The 22,525-nt window shown below is 46.4% G+C and overlaps 2 protein-coding genes across 2 annotated transcripts in view; one reads left to right on the forward strand and one right to left on the reverse strand.

The window, feature by feature from the left end:
• LOC134396274 (zinc finger protein 420-like) overlaps positions 1-22,525 on the forward strand; it is a 647,156-nt gene that overhangs the window by 440,279 nt on the left and 184,352 nt on the right. The gene's annotated exons all lie outside the window — the stretch shown is intronic.
• Positions 1-22,525, reverse strand: part of LOC134396484 (zinc finger protein 420-like) — a 28,355-nt gene that overhangs the window by 3,963 nt on the left and 1,867 nt on the right. Inside the window, exons 3-7 of the mRNA XM_063123007.1 lie at positions 20,563-20,689; positions 19,167-19,234; positions 16,871-16,997; positions 16,394-16,489; positions 13,877-15,259 (exon numbers count right to left, since the gene is read on the reverse strand). Of these exons, the coding sequence (XP_062979077.1) occupies positions 13,877-15,259; positions 16,394-16,489; positions 16,871-16,997; positions 19,167-19,234; positions 20,563-20,689 (1,801 nt within the window). The remainder of the gene's footprint in view (positions 1-13,876; positions 15,260-16,393; positions 16,490-16,870; positions 16,998-19,166; positions 19,235-20,562; positions 20,690-22,525) is intronic.

The following is a 22,525-nucleotide window of genomic DNA, read 5'->3' on the forward strand; positions in this document are numbered from 1 at the left end:
CGTATGAAGGCTGTTAGTAAATAAATGAAATTCTCCCCACGATTCAAAGCTTCACGTGCAAAAATGAACGGCGTTGAAATTTTTGCGGTATGCCTGAGATGACATTATTTTATTGACTTATTTAGTTTATTCCATTTCTGTACCACCCTGTAGCTGAAGTTCTCTGAGCAGTTGGCAGCATTAGGTGATATGTTTAAGACAATAATGCTTTTTAATTTTTTGACCTAACAGTATTATTTTATTTATTTCATTTCTATACTGCCCAACAGCTGAAGCCCTCTGGGCGGTTCACAAAAATAAACAGGAAAATGCAAGACAATGGCTCAGTTCAGACAACACGTTTCTCTATGCAGTGGGAGAACTCCACTGAACGTTTGAGTTTTTAGGAGATACTCCCAACACAACATGTTCTAACTCCACTGTTGTGTGACTGTGGGCTACCGTGGGGTTCAGTAAAATCCATCGTGGTGTTTGGCTGACAGTTCCTCTGCCTTCTCTCCTCCCGCAGTCCTCCTGATCGTATCCCATCAGCCACTGCTGCAGAAAACAACAACCCAATCCCCATGGCTCTCCTAGAGCGGCACTCGCTCCTTTCACTGCTTTTGCCAGTGGGAAAAGTCAACTCAAGGCACCACACTTCAAGAAGGACGCAGACAAGCTGGAGCGGGTTCAGAGGAGGGCAATGAGGATGATTAGGGGTCTGGAAACAAAGTCCTATGAAAAGAGACTGAAAGAACTGGGCATGTTTAGCCTGGAGAAGAGAAGATTGAGGGGAGACATGAGAGCACTCTTCAAATACTTAAAAGGTTGTCACACAGAGGAGGGCCAGGATCTCTTCTCGATCTTCCCAGAGTGCAGGACACGGAATAACAGGCTCAAGTTAAAGGAAGCCAGATTCCGGCTGGACATCAGGAAAAACTTCCTGGCTGTTAAAGCAGTATCACAACGGAATCAGTTATCGAGGGAGGTTGTGGGCTCTCCCACACTAGAGGCCTTCAAGAGGCAGCTGGACAACCATCTGCCAGGGATGCTTTAGGGTGGATTCCTGCATTGAGCAGGGGGTTGGACTCAATGGCCTTAGAGGACCCTTCCAACTCTACTATTCTATGATTCTATGAAAACTCCATGGAGCCCTCCACGCAACACAACAGTTGTGCAGGAACTCTCCTCTGCACAGCGTGGATATTCAAGCGGGGAGTGTTTTCTAAAAAAAAACCTCCACAGTGTGTGGTGGAGTTTTCTCTCCAGACAATAAATTTCTCAATGGTGGTGTGAAAACTCCACCGTGGAATTCTAAAACCCCATCGAGAAAAGTGTTGTGTGAACTGAGGAGCTAAACAAAACATCTCTCACATACAGAGAGAATTTCTGTAAATTTTGGAAAAATTCCCTGTTCATTTCAGCAAACTGATCATGGCCTGTATACACCCACCATTTTTGGCGTTTTTGTTCTCCTACCTGGGCCAGTTGCTCAGCAACAATTTCTCCTCCGCCATAAAGAGAAGTTGATGCAGAAAGTCCCAACGATGCCATTCTGTTGCCTGTGAGGGAGACGAAGGTGGTGGAAATAATTTTTTTACAGCGTTGTTAATAGACTCTGGGGAGGAGCAAGACAAAACATCTCTCACATACAAAGAGATTTTCTGTAAACTTTGGGGAAATTCCGAATGCGTGTTCAGTAAATTTTCTGATGCCCTAGATCAGCCTTCCTCAACCTGGGGTGCTCCAGATGTGTTGGACTACAACTCCCAGAATGCCCCAGCTGCTGGCTGGGGCATTCTGGGAGATGCAGTCCAACACATCTGGAGCGCCCCAGGTTGAGGAAGGCTGCCATAGATAGTGGGCTGGTTCGCATGATCAAATTAAGCCACAGACGCTTAAATAACCCACAGTGGTAGCTTGTTTTAATTGATGGCCTGTGACAGCACATGCCGGCTGCTGCCATTTCCTGGCCGTCGTTTCCCTAATTACCCACCCGGTCACAGCTTCTTGTGTCATCCGAACCTGGGCAGCATGGCTTGTTTGAGGAGGAAACAATCCTCAAATAACCCATGGCCTATGGTGCGACCACACTTAGAATTCTGTGTACAGTTCTGGTGGTCACCATACCTAAAAAAGTATATCATAGAGCTGGAAAAAGTGCAGAAAAGGGCAAATAAATGCACAGTTACAAGATGGGGGATACTTGGCTCAGCAATACTACAAACGAGAAGGATCTTGGAATTGTTGTAGATTGCATGCTGAATATGAGCCAACAGTGTGATAGGGCTGCAAGAAAGGCAAATGCTATTTTGGGCTGCATTAATAGAAGTATAGCTTCCAAATCATGTGAAGTACTAGTTCCTCTTTATTCGGTCTTGGTTAGGCCTCATCTAGAGAATTGCGTCCAATTCTGGGCTCCACAATTCAAGGAGAACGCAGACAAGCTGGAGCGTGTTCAGAGGAGGGCAACCAAGATGATCAGGGGTCTGGAAACAAAGCCCTATGAAGAGAGACTGAAAGAACTGGGCAGGTTTAGCCTGGAGAAGAGAAGATTGAGGGGAGACATGATAGCACTCTTCAAATACTTAAAAGGTTGTCACACAGAGGAGGGCCAGGATCTCTTCTCGATCCTCCCAGAGTGCAGGACACGGAATATTGGGCTGAAGTTAAAGGAAGCTAGATTCCAGCTGGACATCAGGAAAAACTTCCTGGCTGTTAAAGCAGTATGACGATGGAACCAGTTATTGAGTTAGGTTGTGGGCTCTCCCACACTAGAGGCGTTCAAGAAGCAGCTGGACAACCATCTGCAGGGATGCTTTAGGGTGGGTTCCTGCATTGAGCAGGGAGTTGGACTCGATGGCCTTGTAGGCCCCTTCCAACTCTGCTATTCTGTGATTCTATGATTCTACGAAGGTGACATCAACTGGGATTGTTTAGCTTGGAAAAAAGTATACTAAGGGGAGACATTATTAGAGGTGTACAAAATTATGTATGGTGTGGAGAATGTGAACAGGGAGACGTTTTTCTCCCTCTCTCAAAATAGTAGAGCCCGGGGTCATCCCATGAAACTGATTGGTGAGAGATCCAGGACAAATAAAAGGAAGTACTTCTTCACACAGCACAGAGTTAAACTATGGAACTCACTACCACAAGATGTCGTGATGGCCACCAATCTGGATGGCTTCAAAAGGGGGTTGGATAAATTCCTGGAGGCGAAGGCTATCCAAGGCTGCTAGCCCTGATAATTGTGTGCTACCTCCAGTATTCAAGGCAATAAGCCTGTGTGCACCAGTTGCGGGAGGGTGCTGTTGCACCATGTCCTGCTTGTTCATCCCTGGCCGATGGCTGGTTGGCCACTGTGCAAACAGAGTGCTGGAGTAGATGTAGATGGACCCTAGGTCTGATCCAGCAGGGCTTGTCTTATGTTCTTAAAGGCTATTTAAGTGTTATTTCCCCTTCAAACAAGTCATGCAACCTGAGTTCGGATGACACAAGTAGCATCCAGGCAAGTAATTAGAGAAATGGCAGCTGGCAAGTGCTGCCAATTAAAACTAGCCATGGTGGCTTATTTAAGCCATGGTGGCTTGTTTGATTGTGCAAACCGGCCCAGCGATTGCATTTAGCATGTTTATTTTACTTGCATTTAGTAAACAAAGCTTTAAAAAGTACCCCATGTTAATTCTTGTCCCAATGCGCCACATGTATTTGACCTCAAATAAATTAGAGGGGAGGGAATTAAACCACGCTTAATGTGATTGAAAGGAAGGAAAGGAACCTCTCGTGCAAGCACTGAGTCATTACTGACTCTTGGAGGGACGCCAGCTTTCGCTGACGTTTTCTTGGCACGCCTTATAGCGGGGTGGTTTGCCGTTGCCTTCCCTGGCCGTTATTGCCTTTTCCCCAGCTAACTGGGTACTCATTTTACCGACCTCGGGAGGATGGAAGGCTGAGCCGACCCGAGCCGGCTGCCTGAAACCAGCTTCCACTGGGATCGAACTCAGGCCGTGGGGAGAGTTTCAGCTGCAGAAACTGCTGCTTTACCGCTCTGTGCCACACGAGGCTCTAATGTGATTGAAACAACCATCTAACTGGCATCCTCTCATTTTTAGTAATGAACTAATGAAATAAAAATTATTTTTTTGGCCATGGAAAAATAAAGTGCTTGAAGATTTTCTGCCCCACGTCAGGGCCAAGATATTATAGAAATAGCCAATGGCCTTCCGGCATCCTTGAGAGAAGGAAAAGACAGGAAGACACGGCATGTCTCCTGGGAACGGCACTCAGCAGCGTAGGCAGAAGTCGTCTTTCCTTACCTGGTGCGGTGTTCGAAGTTGGATCCCCCTGTGTGATCCCCGCAAAGAGTGGGTTGTGGCAGGTATCAGGCAGTTCCTTCTTCAACTCCGGGGGATCGGCGTCCACCTGAACGAATGGCTTCGGCACCTGAAACAGCACACAGGGTCAGGGGAGAGGAGTTACAGGAACAACGCAAGAAAAGGGTTCGATTCCCTCCTGCCTCCTTTAACTGGGTAACGTCCTGCAGCCATGGGTGCAGCTGGAATGAAGCCTCCCATAAGAAGAGCCCTGATGCTGGATCAGACTAAGGGTTCTCCCACACTCAAGGCCTTCAAGAGGCAGCTGGACAACCCTCTGTCAGGGATGCTTTAGGGTGGATCCCTGCATTGAGCAGGGGGTTGGACTCGTTGGCCTTGTAGGCCCCTTCCAACTCTACTATTCTATGATTCATCTGGTCCACCATTGTGTTCACACAGTGGCCAACCAGCTGCCAACCACAGACCCACAAGCAGGACGTGATGCCACATGACCCTCCCACCGAACTTCTGCAGCATTTGTGCACACAAACTTACTGCTTCTGCTACTGGAGTGACCACATAGCCATCAGGGCTAGTAGCCATCGATAGCCTTTGCCTCCAGGAATTTATCCAACGCCCTTTTAAACCCACCCAAAGTGGGGGCCATCACTACATCTTGTGGTAGTGAGTTCCATAGTTTAGCTCCATAGGCTATAACCTACTGGATAACAGTCTAAAACGGGTAAGAAAGCTAATGCGTGCCAAATCACCTGTCAGGCAGAATTACAAAAGGAATTGAGAATACAACTGCCGGTATCATATTGCCTTTGTACAAAACTATGATGTGGCCTCGATCCTCCCAGAGTGCAGGACACGGAATAATGAGCTCAAGTTACAGGAAGCCTGATTCTGGCTGGACATCAGGAAAGACTTCCTCACTGTTAGAGCAATACGATAATGGAACCAGTGACCTAGGGAGGTGGTGGGCTCTCCCACACTAGAGGCAGCTGGTCAACCACCTGTCAGGGATGCTTTAGGGTGGATTCCTGCACTGAGCAGGGGGTTGGACTCGATGGCCTTACAGGGCCCTTCCAACTCTACTGTTCTATGATTCTATGAAATTCAACAGCTGCCCAATGGAACAATCTGCTCAAAGAGAGATTGCTAACTCTTTAGGCAGATACTTCCTTCAGTATTCCTTCACCTGGAACGCTCTTCCAGAACGCTTGAGAACTACAAACTCAATCACAGCTTTTAAAACTCAGCTAAAAACTTTTCTGTTCCCTATAGCCTTCAAATATTGAGTTTGTTCTGACTCTATACTGTTAGCTTCACCCTTCCCGGTGCCTGTTTACACTTCCCTGTGCCTGTTCGCACTCTCCTTCCCTCCTTATTGTTTACTACAACTTTATTAGATTGTAAGCCTATGCGGCAGGGTCTTGCTATTTACTGTGTAATCTGTACAGCACCATGTACATTGATGGTGCTATATATAAATAAATAAATAAATAAATAAATAAATAAAAATAATAATAATAATAATATTAAGATCTCTCCTTCAGAAAAGCCCCAGGATGGAGAGATGCATTGTCCATGCATGTTTCTTGCTGCATTGTCCATGCAGCAAGAAATGCATTGTCCATGCATGTTGTCCCTCGCCTGTTGGAACTCCCAGGATGAAATTCTCTCTCACCTGCTCCTTCTCTTGCTTCTTTTTTCCCACCTGGCTCAGGAGGAAGCCTTCTGCCAGGGCCACCGCCTGGGAACTAGTCTCCGGGCCACTTTCCCTGACCCAGCTCTCCATCTCCGGGGGCAGGACAGCCAGGAACTGCTCCAGGATCACTAAATCTACCATCTGAGCTTTCGTGCGCCTTTCTGGCTTCAACCACTGATGGCAAAGTTCGTGGAGTCGGCTGCAAACTTCTCGGGGCCCTTCAGCCTCCTGGTAGCAGAATTCCCTGAAGCGCTGGCCCTGTACATCCAAACTGACTGCTTCTTCTTTCAGGACCTTCTGCCCAGTCCTTTCCCAGAATTCCCCAGTGCTCTCAGCCTGGACGGGGTTATGGCTGTTTGCTGCTGCCTCCCTTGCTGGGCTTTGCACATCCATTTTTCTCTCGGCACTCAAACGCAGCTCCCCAAAGGACCGAAGGATCTCTTTGTAGCTCTAAAGCCGCTTTCATTCATAGGGCCAGGGTTGTGCTTCGTCTCACGGGGCAAGTGAGTCTCTGTTGGCTTCAAGCTCTTTCAGGACACAAGCCTATAAACACTTGCTTGGAAGCAAGTCTTGTTAAACTCAATGGGGCTTAGTTCTGAGTAGGCATAGTCTTGCACCGTTCGTCTCCTTACACACAGATATCCATCTGAATTTCTCCCTGTGGAAAAAAATAAATAAACAAACCCGATGAATCAGGGAGAGCCATGAAGAAAATCTGCATCTCCCCAAGCTATCTGGCCGCTATCTCCCCACGGCCGAGTGGGGACTAGAATCTGCATCTCCCAACACCCAGTCCAACACTTTAGCCACTATTCTACTACTACAAAGAATGCTCACCCACTCCTATCACCTTTTTAAAAATCCATCCAGAGGAAGAGTCCTGTATAACTGAAAAGCTCACACACAGAAAATCCATCCAGAGGAAGAGTCCTGTATAACTCAAAAGCTCACACATATAAAATCCATCCAGAGGAAGAGTCCTGTGTAACTCAAAAGCTCACACATATTAAATCCATCCAGAGGAAGAGTCCTGTGTAACTCAAAAGCTCACACATATTAAATCCATCCAGAGGAAGAATCCTGTGTAACTCAAAAGCTCACACACTGCATTGTGAGCACATGTTGAGTCCAAGAAATGTATTATTTTGCTGACTACATATCTGACTCCTACACATGAGAGACATGAAGACAAACATTTCAGTGCCCGCTCTTTTCCCACACTTTGACGAACAAAACCCTTCCCAGGCAATCCGCGACACCATTAGCTTCCCAGGTTGCAGGTCTCTCTCTCTCTCGCTTTCTCAGACTAACAAAAGACTATTGGGGTTGAATCAGCAAATCCATTCAGCGGCCAGTGGCAGCTTCTCTATGGAGTTTTGTGCATGCGTGTGCAGGGGTCCGTGTGTGTGTGGTGGGGTGTTCTTTTCCAGCCCCATTGCTTGAAATACCCTATTTCTTTGATTCTAAGACACACTTTTTTCCCCATATAAACATCTCTAAAAATGGGGTGCGTCTTAGAATCATGGGTATGACATGTTTGTTTATTTTTCCTGTTAGTGGTACTGAAATTAGTGTGCGTCTTACAATCAATGGCATCTTACAATCGAAGAAATACGGTATATTTAACTTGAAAGGGCAGGGATTGATGTTCAGCTCAGTCCTGTTAATTGGACAGGGTGCAGGCCTCACATTCCCTCTCTCACTGGCTCCGCACTTCGAAAAAGCAGAGGACACTGGATTATGTTCTGTGAGGCTGTTGATCCCTCCTCTGCTCTCGCATTCGGATCCCCACCCAGCGTCTCTTTCCCGTCACCTGCATCACCTCCAGATCCTTCACCTGGGACCCTGCCGGCCCTCTACCAACTTAGTTATGGGCATCATCCCAGAGTGCAGGACACGGAATCATGGGCTCAAGTGAGAGGAAGCCAGATTCCGGCTGGACATCAGGAAAAACCTCCTGACTGTTAGAGCAGTACGACAATGGAATCAGTTACCAAGGGAGGTCGTGGGCTCTCCCACACTAGAGGCATTCAAGCGGCAGCTGGACAACCATCTGTCAGGGATGCTTTAGGGTGGATTCCTGCATTGAGCAGGGGGTTGGACGCGATGGCCTTGTAAGCCCCTTCCAACTCTGCTATTCTATAATTCTATGATTCCAGTAAACATAGGAAGCGGCTTCCTATGGAGCCGGACAATGGCGCCATCAAGGGACTCAGTATTAACTATGCTAACCTGATGCCCTCCAGATGGCCAAGCTCCACGGTTCCCAGCCAGCGTGGCACGAGGTTATTGGCCACGTTGTCTGGGGATGATGGACCTTGCAGTCCAAGCCCTTCTAGGGGGCACCCTATTGTTGGCCATGTTGTTTGGGGATAATGAGCCTTGCAGTCCAAGCACATCTAGAGGGCGCCCTATTGTTGGCCATGCTGTCTGGGGATAATGAGCCTTGCAGTCCAAGCAGATCTAGAGGGTGCCCTATAGTTGGCCATGCTGTCTGGGGATAATGAGCCTTGCAGTCCAAGCCCTTCTAGAGGACGCCCTATTGTTGGCCATGTTGTTTGGGGATAATGAGCCTTGCAGTCCAAGCAGATCTAGAGGGTGCCCTATTGTTGGCCACATTGTCTGGGGACAATGGGCCTTGCAGTCCAAGCACATCTAGAGGGCGCCCTATTGTTGGCCACATTGTCTGGGGACAATGGGCCTTGCAGTCCAAGCCCTTCTAGAGGACGCCCTATTGTTGGCCACATTGTCTGGGGATGATGGGCCTTGCAGTCCAAGCACATCTAGAGGGCGCCTTATTGTTGGCCACATTGTCTGGGGATGATGGGCCTTGCAGTCCAAGCACTTCTAGAGGGCGCCTTATTGTGGGTCACGTTATCTGGAGATGATGGGCCTTGCAGTCCAAAAACGTCTTCCCTCCCCGCCAGTGTTTGCAGCCCAACCTTCGGGGGTGGGGCGGGGTGAGGGGGGTGGGGCAGCCCCACTGAGCAAAGGCCTCTCCCCGCCCCCACACAAGTCCTTACATTGGGGTCTTGCCTGGGTCCAGCTCGGCAGTGGGGCGACATGGATGGATGGATGGATGGACGGACAGACAGACACCTCCCTTCCCCTTCCCCTTCCCTCCCCCTCCCCCCCCCTCCGGTCCGCTCACCTGACCCACTCGCAGCTCCTTCTGGACTGAAGGCGGAAAGGAAGTGACGTATCCAGCCCGCCTTCCTTCAACCCCCCCTCCCCGACTCCGAACCCCTTCTAGGCCTCCACTCTGTGGCTTTAACCCTTAGAGAGCCGGTCCCTCCCTCCCTCCGTCGCTCCCTCGTTCTCTGGCTTGGAGCAGGAGGGGGGGAAAGGCTACACCGCAGGGAGGGCGTTTTTGCTGGGCAGAAGGGAGGAAGTTGCAGAACAAGCAGGGCTCTGCATAGACGTCTCACCTGGTCACGGTGCCCTTAGACTGAGCCACCCCCCTTGTTCCATCTATCTCAGCATTAGCATGGACTACAAATCCCATTACCTCTGAACATACGTTGTTGTTATTATTTAACAACAACACATAATAAATTATATACATACATAACACAACATTCCTCTTATTTCTTAGCTAGACATTCTATTTATTATTATTATTATTATTATTATTTATTTATTTATTTATATAGCACCATCAATGTACATGGTGCTGTACAGAGTAAAACAGTAAATAGCAAGACTCTGCCGCATAGGCTTACAATCTAATAAAATCCTAGTAAAACAATAAGGAGGGGAAGAGAATGCAAACAGGCACAGGGTAGGGTAAGCAGGCACAGGGTAGGGTAAAACTAACAGTATAAAGTCTGCACAACATCAAGTTTTAAAAGCTTTACAAGTTTTAAAAGCTTTTAGTTTTAAAAGCTTTAATTAACTCACATTAATAAGCCCCCCACCCTCGGGATCTTATTCTAATTTCCAAAATTGTATTGAATCTTCTGGAGGTGTTCTTCCCTTCAATCTCCCTAAAGGATCAGGTCCGTAGTTTGGGGTTGCTCTTGTATCCAGAATTGTCACTTGAGGCACAGGTGAACTCAGTGGCAAAGAGCACCTTTTATCAGCAAAGGCTGATATACCAACTACACCCTTATCTGGACAGAGATAGCCTAGCTACAGTGATGACCTCTGATAACCTCTCGTTTGGATTTCTGCAATGTGTTATACGTGGGGCTGCCTTTGAAAACGGTCCAGAAGCTTCAGCTGGTACAAAACAGGGCAGCGCGGTTACTAACAGGGACTGGCAGATGAGAATACATCACACCAGTCCTTTTCCAGCTTCGTTGGCTGCCAGTCCAGGTCCAGGCCCGATTCAAAGTGCTGGTATTAACATTTAAAGCCCTAAATGGCTTGGGGCCAGGTTATCTGAAGGAACGCCTCCTCCCGTATGTACCTGCCCGGACCCTAAGTTAATCCTCAGGGGTCCTTCTCCGCGAGAACCTGCCAAAGGAAGTGAGGCAGGTGGCTACCAGGAGGAGCAGGGCCTTCTCTGCTGTGGCACCCCGGCTGTGGAATGAGCTCCCTAAGGAGGTTCGCTTGGCACCTACGTTATGCTTTTAGACACCAGGTGAAGACCTTTTTATTCTCCCAGCATTTTAATAGTCTATAAATAAATTTTAACTTGGTGTTTTAAATTTGTAATTTTGCATTGCTGCTGTTTTTATCTGGTTGAGCTTTTATATTGTATTTTATATTATGGTTTTATACTGTTGTTTTTAATTCTTGTGAACCGCCCAGAGAGCTCTGGTACAGAAATGTAATAAATAAATAAATAAATAATCTGAAAAGGTTTGATTATTTCCTCCTCCTCCTCCTCCTCCTCCTCCTCCAAATACACAGTCCATGGTTCTGTGTTATCAATCATCAAAGACACATGATGAAAGCAAGTTCACTTTTATTCAAATGCAAATTCACAAAACTCTAAGAAGGACCATAGCATAATTCTAGCATGTATCACGATCCCAGAACCATCTCTTTTGTAAAGTCACCTTAATCATCTTCTTCCTTCTCACAGGCCTGGGGCAGAATGACTGTCCTTGCTGCTGAGAGACAACTCCCTAATCTGAAATAGCTACTCACCAGCAATGATAGGACACTCAAGAGACACACGAAAAGCGTTCATCAGACTGGTGGATTTTCGCATTTCCCTACCATCACTATGGCCTCCTGCTGCTGTCCTACAATAGCAACAGTCTCTTTACATGGGGAGCTCCATCAGATGAGTGTTTTATTGCACGCTCATTACTGGGCACTCACGGATTTTTGCAGGTCCCTCTCATGATGTTGTCTGCCTCCCACACACCTCCCGGCCCTTCTAGCCTTCTTCGCATGACAAAAGACCACAGTAAGTCTGACTTATTTTCAAAGGCGGAAGTTGCCGCTATCTCCTGCTGTGTGCAGGAAAAGCAGCGCGATCAAAACTGCCCACTGAATGGATTGCACGCAGGTTGTTTACTTCCTCTTTCAAAAGAGGAAGTAATGAGGGACAAACACGTGGCCAGAGAAGCAACGGTAAGCAAACACGATTTCCCCTTTCACTCTGGGAGAGAAAGAGGAAGCAGCAACGACCACGTGGCCCATTCCGGGGCTGTTTATTTCCCCCTGCTTTTCCTGCACACAGCAGGAAATGGTGGCACATCCTATTTAAAAAAAAGTCGGATTAAGAAGGGTCTATTTTGTGACGGAAAAACAAGCGGAAGGAGGTTGTCGCCATCTAAAGAATGTGTGAAGATCCATAAGTGCGCAGTAGCAAGTGTGTGATAAAATGCTCGTCTGATGTCGCTCCAAGGCAGGGATCAGGCCCTACTGTGACAAGCCCAGATACCAACTCTCTCCCCATACCTATTCGGACAACACAACCCCAGGACTGAGTAAAGCCCAGGGGGTGAAGGTGGAATTACATTTCTACTTCTGATATAATCAGACATTGTGTGTATTGATGTTGATAGACTTGCACCTGACCTTATAGAATTGCAAACTAGAACGTTTCCATCCAGATTTGGTGCCCGGAGAGTGAAAGGTTTCCCATAATAACAACTCTATTTACAGAAACACACGGGTTATTATATACAGTCCAGATGATATTTTTTAACAGAGGGGGGTTTAAAGTAAGATTTGCACGCAGAGTAATTGAAATGCAATAAGGAATTGTTTGACTTCTAAGAACAGGGATTTTTGATCTATGGATCTCCCACCCACTTACTTAGTATGGGGATCTACCCAGGATCCAGACCTGGGAGAGTTGTCCCACCAGGCAGGGCTCTCCTCTTTTTTCTTTTAACACAACTTTTGATCTAAGCAGACCTTGTCTAAATAATAATAAATAATAATAATAATATTTGCACTACTGAAGTAGCCCATGAAGTTGAAAGCACATCTGACAGCTGGAATTATTATTCACCCCACATCCTGGAAATGTCGCTGGACTGTTTCCTGCCTTTATTGAAGGACATCATTTTGGCAGGCACTGGTGTTAGAATACTTCCATTATAAATTTTTTTACGGTGCAGTCCTGTTACAATGAGTGTAAGCCGTTGAACCCGAGTTGAACCCCAGTGCAAGTGGTGGTGGAGAATAGTATACTAGAACCGGGGGTCATAGCATGAAGCTGATTGGTGGGAGATCCAGGACAAATAAGAGGAAGGACTTCTTAAGTTAAATTAAAGATCTCACTACCACAAGATGTAGTGACGGCCACCAATTTGGATGGCTTTCAAAGGGGGTTGGATAAATTTCAAGAGGAGGTTGTCAATGTCTATTAGCCCTGATGGCTATGTGCTACCTCCAGTATCTGAGACAGTAAGCCTATGTGCACCAGTTGCTGGGGAACATGGGTAGGAGGGTGCTGTTGAATCGTGTCTTGCTTGAGGGTCCCTGGTCAACACCTGGTCAGCCACTGTGTGAACAGAATGCTGGACCAGATGGACCCTTGGTCTGATCCAGCAGGGCTCTTAGGTTCAGAGGTGATCTTTGCCTCCCCGTCTTAGAATCATAGAATAGCAGAGTTGGAAGGCCATCAAGTCCAACCTCCTGCTCAATGCAGGAATGCACGCTAACGCATCCCTGACAGATGGTTGTCCAGCTGCCTCTTGAAGGGATGAGTGCACAACATCCCTAGGTAACTGGTTCCATTGTCGTACTGCTCTAACAGTCAGGAAGTTTTTCCTGATGTCCAGCTGGAATCTGGCTTCCTTTAACTTGAGCCCATTATTCCGTATCCTACACTCTGGGAGGATCGAGAAGAGATCCTGGCCGTCCTCTGTGTGACAACCTTTAAAGTATTTGAAGAGTGCTCTCATGTCTCCCCTCAATCTTCTCTTCTCCAGGCTAAACATGCCCAGTTCTTTCAGTCTCTCTTCATAGGGCTTTGTTTCCAGACCCCTGATTATCCTGGTTTCCCTCCTCTGAACACACTCTAGCTTGTCTGCGTCCTTCTTGAATTGTGGAGCCCAGAACTGGACGCAGTACTCTAGATGAGGCCTAACCAGGGCTGAATAGAGAGGAACCAGTACCTCACATGATTTGGAAGCTGTACTTCTATTAATGCAGCCGAAATTAGCATTTGCCTTTCTTGCAGCCATATCACACTGTTGGCTCATATTCAGCTTGCAATCTACAACAATTCCAAGATCCTTCTCATTTGTAGTATTGCTGAGCCAAGTATCCCCCATCTTGTAACTGTGCATTTGGAGTCGCCCTGAGCAGCATTTTTTGGGACAACAATAGAATGTTCCCGTTTAATACTCCGAGCAGGTATATGGTTCTTCCCCTGTGTGGATTCTTTGATGGGAAGTAAGGCTTGAACTCGTCCCAAAATTCATTCCACACACTGAGCATGTATGTGGCATCTTGCCTGTGTGGATTCTTTGATGTGAGCTAAGGTGGGTGAGCTGGATGAAGCTCTTCCCACACTCAGAGCATTTATACGGCTTCTCCCCTGTGTGGATTCTCTGATGTTTGGTCAGATTTGTACTCTCGCTGAAGCTCTTTCCGCATTCTGCACAGGTATACGGTTTCTCCCCTGTGTGGATTCTGTGATGTTTCATGAGGCTGGTACTGTCACTGAAGCTTTTCCCGCACACGGAGCACTTATACTGCTTCTCCCCTGTGTGAATGGTTTCATGTGAGCACAGCTGGGAACTCCTTGTGAAGCTCTTTCCGCACTCTGAGCATGTATAGGGTTTCTCTCCAGTGTGGATTCGGTGATGCTTCATCAGGTTGGTGCTCTCTCTGAAGCTCTTGCCACACTCTGAGCATATATAAGGTTTCTCCCCAGTGTGGATTCTTTTGTGTGAAGTAAGGCTTGAGCTCTGGCTGAAGCTCTTTCCGCAATCCGAGCATGAATACGGCTTCTCCCCCGTGTGAATTCGGTGGTGCTTCCGAAGGCTTGTGCTCTCGTTGAAGCTCTTCCCACACTCCGAGCACCTGTAAGGTTTATCCCCTGTGTGGATTCGGAAATGTCGTCCGAGGCTCGAGCTCTCGCTGAAGCATTTCCCGCATTCTGTGCACGTATACGGCTTCTCGCCAGTGTGGATTCTTTGGTGAGAGCTAAGGTGTGTGCGTTGGATGAAGCTCTTCCCACAGTCCGAGCATGTATAGGGTTTCTCCCCGGTGTGGATTCTCTGGTGGGTCGTCAGATTCGTACTCTCACTGAAGCTCTTGCCACAGTCCAAGCAGGTGTACGGCTTCTCCCCCGTATGAATTCGGTGATGCTTCATGAGGCTTGTGGTCTCGTTGAAGCTCTTCCCACACTCCAAGCACCTGTAAGGTTTATCCCCCGTGTGGTTCCTGAAGTGTCGTCCGAGGCTGGAGCTGTCGCTGAAGCACAATCCACACTTGGAGCAGATATATGGCTTCTCGCCAGTGTGGGTTCTTTGATGTGAGAAAAGGTGTGAACTCCTTCTAAAGCCCTTTCCGCATTCCGAGCATGTATACGGCTTGTCCCCTGGGTGGATTTTGAAATGATTCGTACCGTTTGTGCTCTCCCTGAAACCCGTTCCACACTGAGAGCCTTGATAGAGCTTCTCCCCTGTATGAACACTTTGATCACCACTGAGGGGTTTCAGCTCCGTGAAGAGTTTTGCACATGGAGTGATTTTTCCCCTGTTGCTTCTGATGTAAAATTCTTCTAGCCCTGGAATTCCATGGACTCCAATGGATTCCTTTTGCCGTTTCTGTTTCGCTTTGGTTTTCCACCTCTGCTGTTCACCCTCTTTCTCATTCCCTCTCACTTCACCTACAGGAATAGAGAAAGAAGCCAGATGAGGAAGAAATTAATTCCCCAATCAGGGATGAAACCCAATTAATTGCTTCTTGCATAACAGAACAGAAACGACTTCGCAGGTTAGATCTCGTCATGTATTAAATAATCTCTTTTGACTGGCATGAGCCGTTAGGTAGTGTGATGTAAAGGGATAGGCCAGTGGTCTTCAACTGGTCCAGACCTGAGACCCACGTTGGGCTCTCGACCTGCAACATACGAACCACTTTCTCAATGTTCTCTATGGACAACATGGTGGCAACAGCTTTGCTGAGACCCCACTGGACTGACTACATGACCCACTTTTGGGTTGTGACCTGCCAGTTGAAGACCACTGGGATAGACAACATGGTGCCCTGCAGATGTTTTGGACAACAACTCCAATCATCCCTGACCATTGGCCATGCCGGCCGTGATACTGGAAATTGTCATCCAAACATCTTGAGTGCACCGTTGTCTACCCAGAAATGTAGCTTCAGATGCACTACATGCATAAATTCTACCATCTCTACTTGCAGAAGGCAAAAGACCAGGACAGGCAAACCTCAAACTGAAGCCTTAAGATCATAAGCAGGCCCTGGTTAGGTCTCATCTTGGGTATTGTGTCCAGTTCTGGGCACCACACTTCAAGGAGGTTGCAGAGGGGGTTCAGAGGAGGGCAACCAAGATGATCAGGGGTCTGGAAACAAAGTCCTATGAAGAGAGACTGAAAGAACTGGGCATGTTTAGCCTTCAGAAAAGAAGACTGTAGCACCCCGGTTGTGGAATGAGCTCCCCAGAGAGGTCCGCCTGGCGCCTACACTGTACTCCTTTCGTCACCTGCTGAAGACCTTTCTATTCTTTCAGTATTTTAACACTTAATTTTAACTTAAATTTAAATTTTACTGTTTTAACTCTGTATTTTAATTTTATATCAATTTTGCTGCGTGGTTTTTATCCTGGTTGTGCTTTTTCTACTGTATTTTGTATTTGTGCTTTTAACCCGTTGGTTGTTTTATTATGGTTTTAATTTTTGTGAACCGCCCAGAGAGCTTCAGCTATTGGGTGGTATAAAAATGTAATAAATAAATAAATAAATAAATAAAAATAAATAAACTGAGCTCCTCCTACCTGCTGATCTGTCTTCCTCCTCATAGCCCTCAGCAAATGGATCTTGCTCTTTCTTGAGCCCGGAGAGAAGGTCAGATTTGGGAACCAGATGTTTTTCTTCGTAGGGAGAAAACACACACACCATACTGGTCATTTCTAGCAATTCGGACTAAAACATATTGTATGTGTGTGTGTGTCTCTGAGTGCTATGGCACACAATGGTGTGGTGGTGTAGGAGGCTACCAAGGACTGTCTATAGAATGCCCTTCAACGGAAATATCACAGGAGCCTTAGCTAGACCTAAGGATTACCCCAGGCAAATGGAGGGGTCATCCCTGCCTGCTCCTGGGATCCCCTGTGTGTCATTTGGATGCACAGGGATGCTCCCAGGACAATCCCAGGATATAGGCCTGGTCTAGCCATGGCCATAGAGACCAGGGGCATGTCTGGACCTTGGGAGGGGAGGTTCTCTCAGCTAAAGCCAAGAAGGAGCTTTACCCAGAGAAACCAAGTTCCTGTAATTCTCCTCCATGACGTCCTTGTGCAAAGCCTTCTGGTCCGGATCCAGCAGAGCCCATTCTTCCTCCACGAAATACACGGTCACTTCCTCCAAAGTAACTGGAACCTAAAAAAGAAAGAGAGAGAGAGAGAGAGAGAGAGAGAGAGAGAGAGAGAGAGAGAGAGAGAGAGAGAGAGAGAAGAGGCACCATTTTCAATTCACAGAAAATTCTACCTCCAGTATTAGAGGCAGTGCACTCATGTACTCAAGTTGCTGGGGAACATGGGCAGGAAGGTGCTGGGTTTCCCATGGGCAGGTGGTTGGATGCTGTGTGAACTGAATGTTGGATGAGATGGACTAGGGTGACCCTATGAAAAGGAGGACAGGGCTCCTGTATCTTTAACAGTTGTATAGAAAAGGGAATTTCAGCAGGTGTCATTTGTATATATGGAGAACCTGGTGAAATTCCCTCTTCATCACCACAGTTAAAGCTGCAGGAGCTATACTAGAGTCATAGAATCATAGAATAGCAGATTTGGAAGGGGCCTACAAGGCCATCGAGTTCAACCCCCTGTTCAATGCAGAAATCCACCCTAAAGCATCCCTGACAGATGGCTGTCCAGCTGCCTCTTGAATGCCTCTAGTGTGGGAGAGGCCACGACCTCCCTAAGTAACTGGTTAGGGTGACCCTATGAAAAGGAGGACAGGGCTCCTGTATCTTTAACAGTTGTATTGAAAAGGGAATTTCAGCAGGTGTCATTTGTATATATGGGGAACCTGGTAAAATTTCCTCTTCATCACAAAAGTTAAAGCTGCAGGTGCCCTGCCCACTTTTGAACCTGGTCACTCTAGTATAGCTCCCACACCTTTAAATGCTGTGATGAAGAGGGAATTTCACCAGGTTCTCAATATATATACAAATGACACCTGCTGGAATTCCCTTTTCTATGCAACTGTTAAAGATACAGGACCCCTGTCCTCCTTTTCATATGGTCACCCTATAACTGGTTCCATTGTCATACTGCTTTAACAGTCAAGACGTTTTTCCTGATGTCCAGCCAGAATCTGGCTTCCTGTAACTTGAGCCCATTATTCTGTGTCCTGCACTCTGGGAGGATCGAGAAGAGATCCTGGCCGTCCTCTGGGTGACAACCTTTTAAGTTTTTGAAGAGTGCTGTCATGTCTCCCCTCAATCTTCTCTTCTCCAGGCTAAACATGCTCAGTTCTTTCAGTCTCTCTTCATAGGGCTTTCTTTCCAGACCCCTGATCATCCTGGTTGCCCTCCTCTGAACACGCTCCAACTTGTCTGCGTCCTTCTTGAATTGTGGAGCCCAGAACTGGACGCAATGGCTAACTGGGTGACCAGATTTGAAAGAGGGCAGGGCACCTGCAGCTTTAACTGTTGTGATGAAGAGGGAATTTCACCAGGTTCTCCATATATATAAACGACACCTGCAGAAATTCCCTTTTCTATACAACTGTTAAAGATACAGGAGCCTTGTCCTCCTTTTCATAGGGTCCACATAAGATGGACCAGCATGGCTCTTCTTATGTTGTTGCCAGCAGGATATACTTCTAAATATCAGCTGATGTTCCACATCAAATAGTGGAAAAGTTTGGAGTACAACACAATGTCCAGTTAGCCATTTCAACTTCCAGTAGCAGAGGCAGTAAGCCTAGGTAAGCCTAGGTTTGCTGTAGCTGGGCCCATCTTAAGTTTATTTATTGATTTGACATGACCCCTACCTTTCTTTTTTATTTTTATTTTTTATTTTTTTTATTAAATTAATATCGTATCTAAATACATAATCAAAATTAACATAGAAGTGCACCCCCCACCTCGGGATCTCATTCCTGATTCCAGAATCTCATACTTTCTTCTGCTGGTGGTTTCCCACTTCCTTTAGAAAACACAAATATTAGGAACTGTTTCCAAATTCCTTCAAAATCATTTGATTTAGCTATACCTCTTCTCCATTTAATATTACTTGTCAATTTATCATTAATAGCTATATCCCATACTTCTTTATACCATTCTTCAATAGAATATTCCCCTTGAATCTTCCAGTTCCTAGCTACAATCAATCTTGCTGCAGTCAGCAAATTCGTTATCAATTCCTTGATTTCCTTTTTACATTTAAAATCTTCAAATAGTGACAGTAATGCAACTTTCTACCTAAGAATGGAACTCAACGATAAGGAACTCTGTTCCTGTATTTTCAGATCTAGGAGCACCCAGGCTGCTCACCATCCACCACACCAAATTTGCTTTTCCTTCCATTATTCTTCTCCTACCTGTACATCATCCATTTCCAATCCTACAGGAGAAGGTCTAGAAGGAAGCATCAGGGTCATTCCGCCACCTGCAAGGGAGACAGAGGAAACCATAAGCAATACTGCACCATTAAGCAAATAAATACCGAACTAAGCAAATCCCTTATTTTAATAAAGTTTAATCGGTATCATTTTAATGAAGCATAATCAGAACAATATATTCCATCCAAATTTATATCTGCTTTTCAACCCTGGTTAGGCCTCATCTTGAGTATTGTGTCCAGTTTTGGGCACTACACTTCAAGAAGGATGCAGACAAGCTGGAGGGGGTTCAGAGGAGGGCAACCAGGATGATCAGGGGTCTGGAAACAAAGCCCTATGAAGAGAAACTGAAAGAACTGGGCATGTTTAGCCTGGAGAAGAGAAGACTGAGGGGAGACATGATGGCACTCTTCAAATACTTAAAAGGTTGTCACACAGAGGAGGGCCAGGATCTCTTTTCGATTCTCCCAGAGTACAGGACACAGAATCATGGGCCACAGCTAGACCTAAGGTTTATCCTGGGATCATCCAGGGTTCGCCCCTGCCTGAGCACTGGATCCCCTGTGTGTCACCTAGATGAACAGGTTTGACCCCTGGATGATCCAGGGATAAACCTTAGGTCTAGCTATGGCCATGGTCTCAAGTTACAGGAAGCCAGATTCCAGCTGGACATCAGGAAAAACTTCCTGACTGTTAGAGCAGTATGACAATGGAATCAGTTACCTAGGGAGGTTGTGGGTTCTCCCACACTAGAGGCCTTCAAGAGGCAGCTGGACAAGCATCTGTCAGGGATGCTTTAGGGTGGATTCCTGCATTGAGCAGGGGGTTGGACATGATGGGCTATTCTATAATTCTATGGTTCTGTTGCTTAAGGTCAAACATCCTAAATTGAGTAGAAAGCTAACAAAAAACTCAGACATACATCGCTTTATACTTCAAGCAATTAACTATAGTACAGATTATTTTCTGACTTTTAATTGGCGTCACCTAGTCGGGCTTCCCTAACAGCAAAACAATATGGATATTTTACACTTGGTGACCTCTTTTAGGGTATTCATTACATTTATCTGATATGTTTGAAATTCCCTTGCCATCCCACCAAATATTTATTGAGCCATTTGACTGGCCTGCTGGCTTTCTACCAAGAAAAGAAAGAAAAGAAACGGCATTCGTGGCAGCTAAAATACTGTAGTTTTACACTTTTATATTGCATCTTATGCTGTATTTTGTGGCTTTAACTTCTGTGCCCAGCCCTGAGAACTTCGGCTCTTAAGCGGTATAGAAATAAAACAATATACATAAAATCTGCCTGTTCCATTAGAGAAGATAGAGAAAAGCGTCTCGTCTCCACAGAAGCTCAGGGGGACATCCTTACCTGGTGAGGTGGCCTCTCCATCATTCTCCTGCAGGATCCCTTTGAGCAGGAGCCTCTCCCTGGTGTCCAATGGAGTCTTCTCTGCTTCAGGAAATTGAGCAGCTTCTTCGGGTGAAATCTCTTCTGCCTGAAAGAGGAGTGAAGAAGGCAGGAAGTGGTGAGTGGGACCGAGAAAGGCCAAGCGTGGAGCTTCTATCCATCTCCCTGGATTCATGGCTCCTTCTAAACATAACCTTCCTCTCAAGTCCCACAACCCAACAGCGCTCATGTTTCCAGGTGAGCACTGGGGTATTCATCTGCCATTATAAGGGGACTAGAAGAGGGCCATCTCAGGTCTCTTCCTAAATCAAACCCATCAGGCTGGTCACCGGTATACCTAGGGGTGACCACATTACACCAGTTTTAAAATCTCTTCACTGGCTGCCAATTAGTTTCCAGGCAAAGTATAAAGTGTTGGTTGTTAACTTTAAAGCCCTACATGGTTTGGGTCCAGGCTACCTGTGGGATGGCCTTCTCCCGTACAATCCGCCCCGCACACTCAGGTCCTCTGGGAAGAATCTACTTCAGTCAGCAAAGACTAGGCTGACAACCATAACACAGAGGACCTTCTCTTCTGCTGCTCCCAGACTGTGGAATGGCCTGCCGGAGGAGATTCATCAAATTAAGTCTTTTAGCATTTAAGAAAGACTGATCTCCTCCGGCAGGCCTATCCAGAGGAGTTTTAGGATACTTTTTGGATGCTTTTAGAATTTTTTTAAGGATGTTTTAACAATGTATACTATGTTTTTAATCAATATTTTATGTATTTTATACTTACTGCTGTTCCCTGACTCAATCAAAATGGAGAGGCGGGTAAGAAATAAATTTATTTTTCTTATTATTAAGGTGGAAGTGTGAAGAAATGGCTCAAGCCAGAAGCTCCTGGACGTCTCCTCCTGCTTCTCTGCAGCTTCCATTATTGGCAGGGCAATTTTGGAGGCTGCAAATGAGGCAGCTGCCTGGTGCTGGCCTGAGAGGACAGGACAGTGGCCCCGGCTCTACCTGTTGCAAGAACCTCTCCCTTCCCCAATTTCACAGTCCCTTTCAAGGGGTCGAGCCCTAACTACTCAGTACAATAGACGTCCCTTGTTGGTTGATCTTTAATAACATACTAGCCATCTGAGTAGAATGATTATGAGAACATCAGAAGAGCCCTGACGCTGGATCAGACCAAGGGTTCATCTAATCCAGCATTAGATTCACACAGTGGCCAACCAGCTGTTGAACAGGGACCCACAAGCAGGACACAAGTGCAACAACACCCTCCTATCATAGAATCATAGAATCATAGAATAGCAGAGTTGGAAGGGGCCTCTAAGGCCATCAAGTCCAACCCCCTGCTCAGTGCAGGAATCCACCCTAAAGCATCCCTGACAGATGGTTGTCCAGCTGCCTCTTGATGCCTCTAGTGTGGGAGAGCCCACAACCTCCCTAGGTAGCTGATTCCATTGTCGTACTGCTCTAACAGTCAGGAAGTTTTTCCTGATGTCCAGCTGGAATCTGGCTTCCTTTAACTTGAGCCCGTTATTCCGTGTCCTGCACTCTGGGAGGCTCGAGAAGAGATCCTGGCCCTCCTCTGTGTGGCAACCTTTTAAGTATTTGAAGAGTGCTCTCATGTCTCCCCTCAATCTTCTCTTCTCCAGGCTAAACATGCCCAGTTCTTTCAGTCTCTCATCCATGTTCCCCAGCAACTGGTGCACCAAGGCTTACTGCCTGATACTGGAGGTAGCACACAGCCATCAGGACTCGTAGCCACTGAAAGCCTTTTTATTATTACAATAATATTTTTATTATTACAAAATAATAATTTTGTAATAATAATTTTGTAATAATAATAATAATAATAATAATAATAATAATAATAATCTGGATCGAGGCAGGGTACAACACAAATAAAAACGCCATAAAATACATAAAACGAATT

The sequence above is a fragment of the Elgaria multicarinata genome, chromosome 3 (genome assembly GCF_023053635.1).
Source record: "Elgaria multicarinata webbii isolate HBS135686 ecotype San Diego chromosome 3, rElgMul1.1.pri, whole genome shotgun sequence".
NCBI lineage: Eukaryota > Metazoa > Chordata > Lepidosauria > Squamata > Anguidae > Elgaria > Elgaria multicarinata.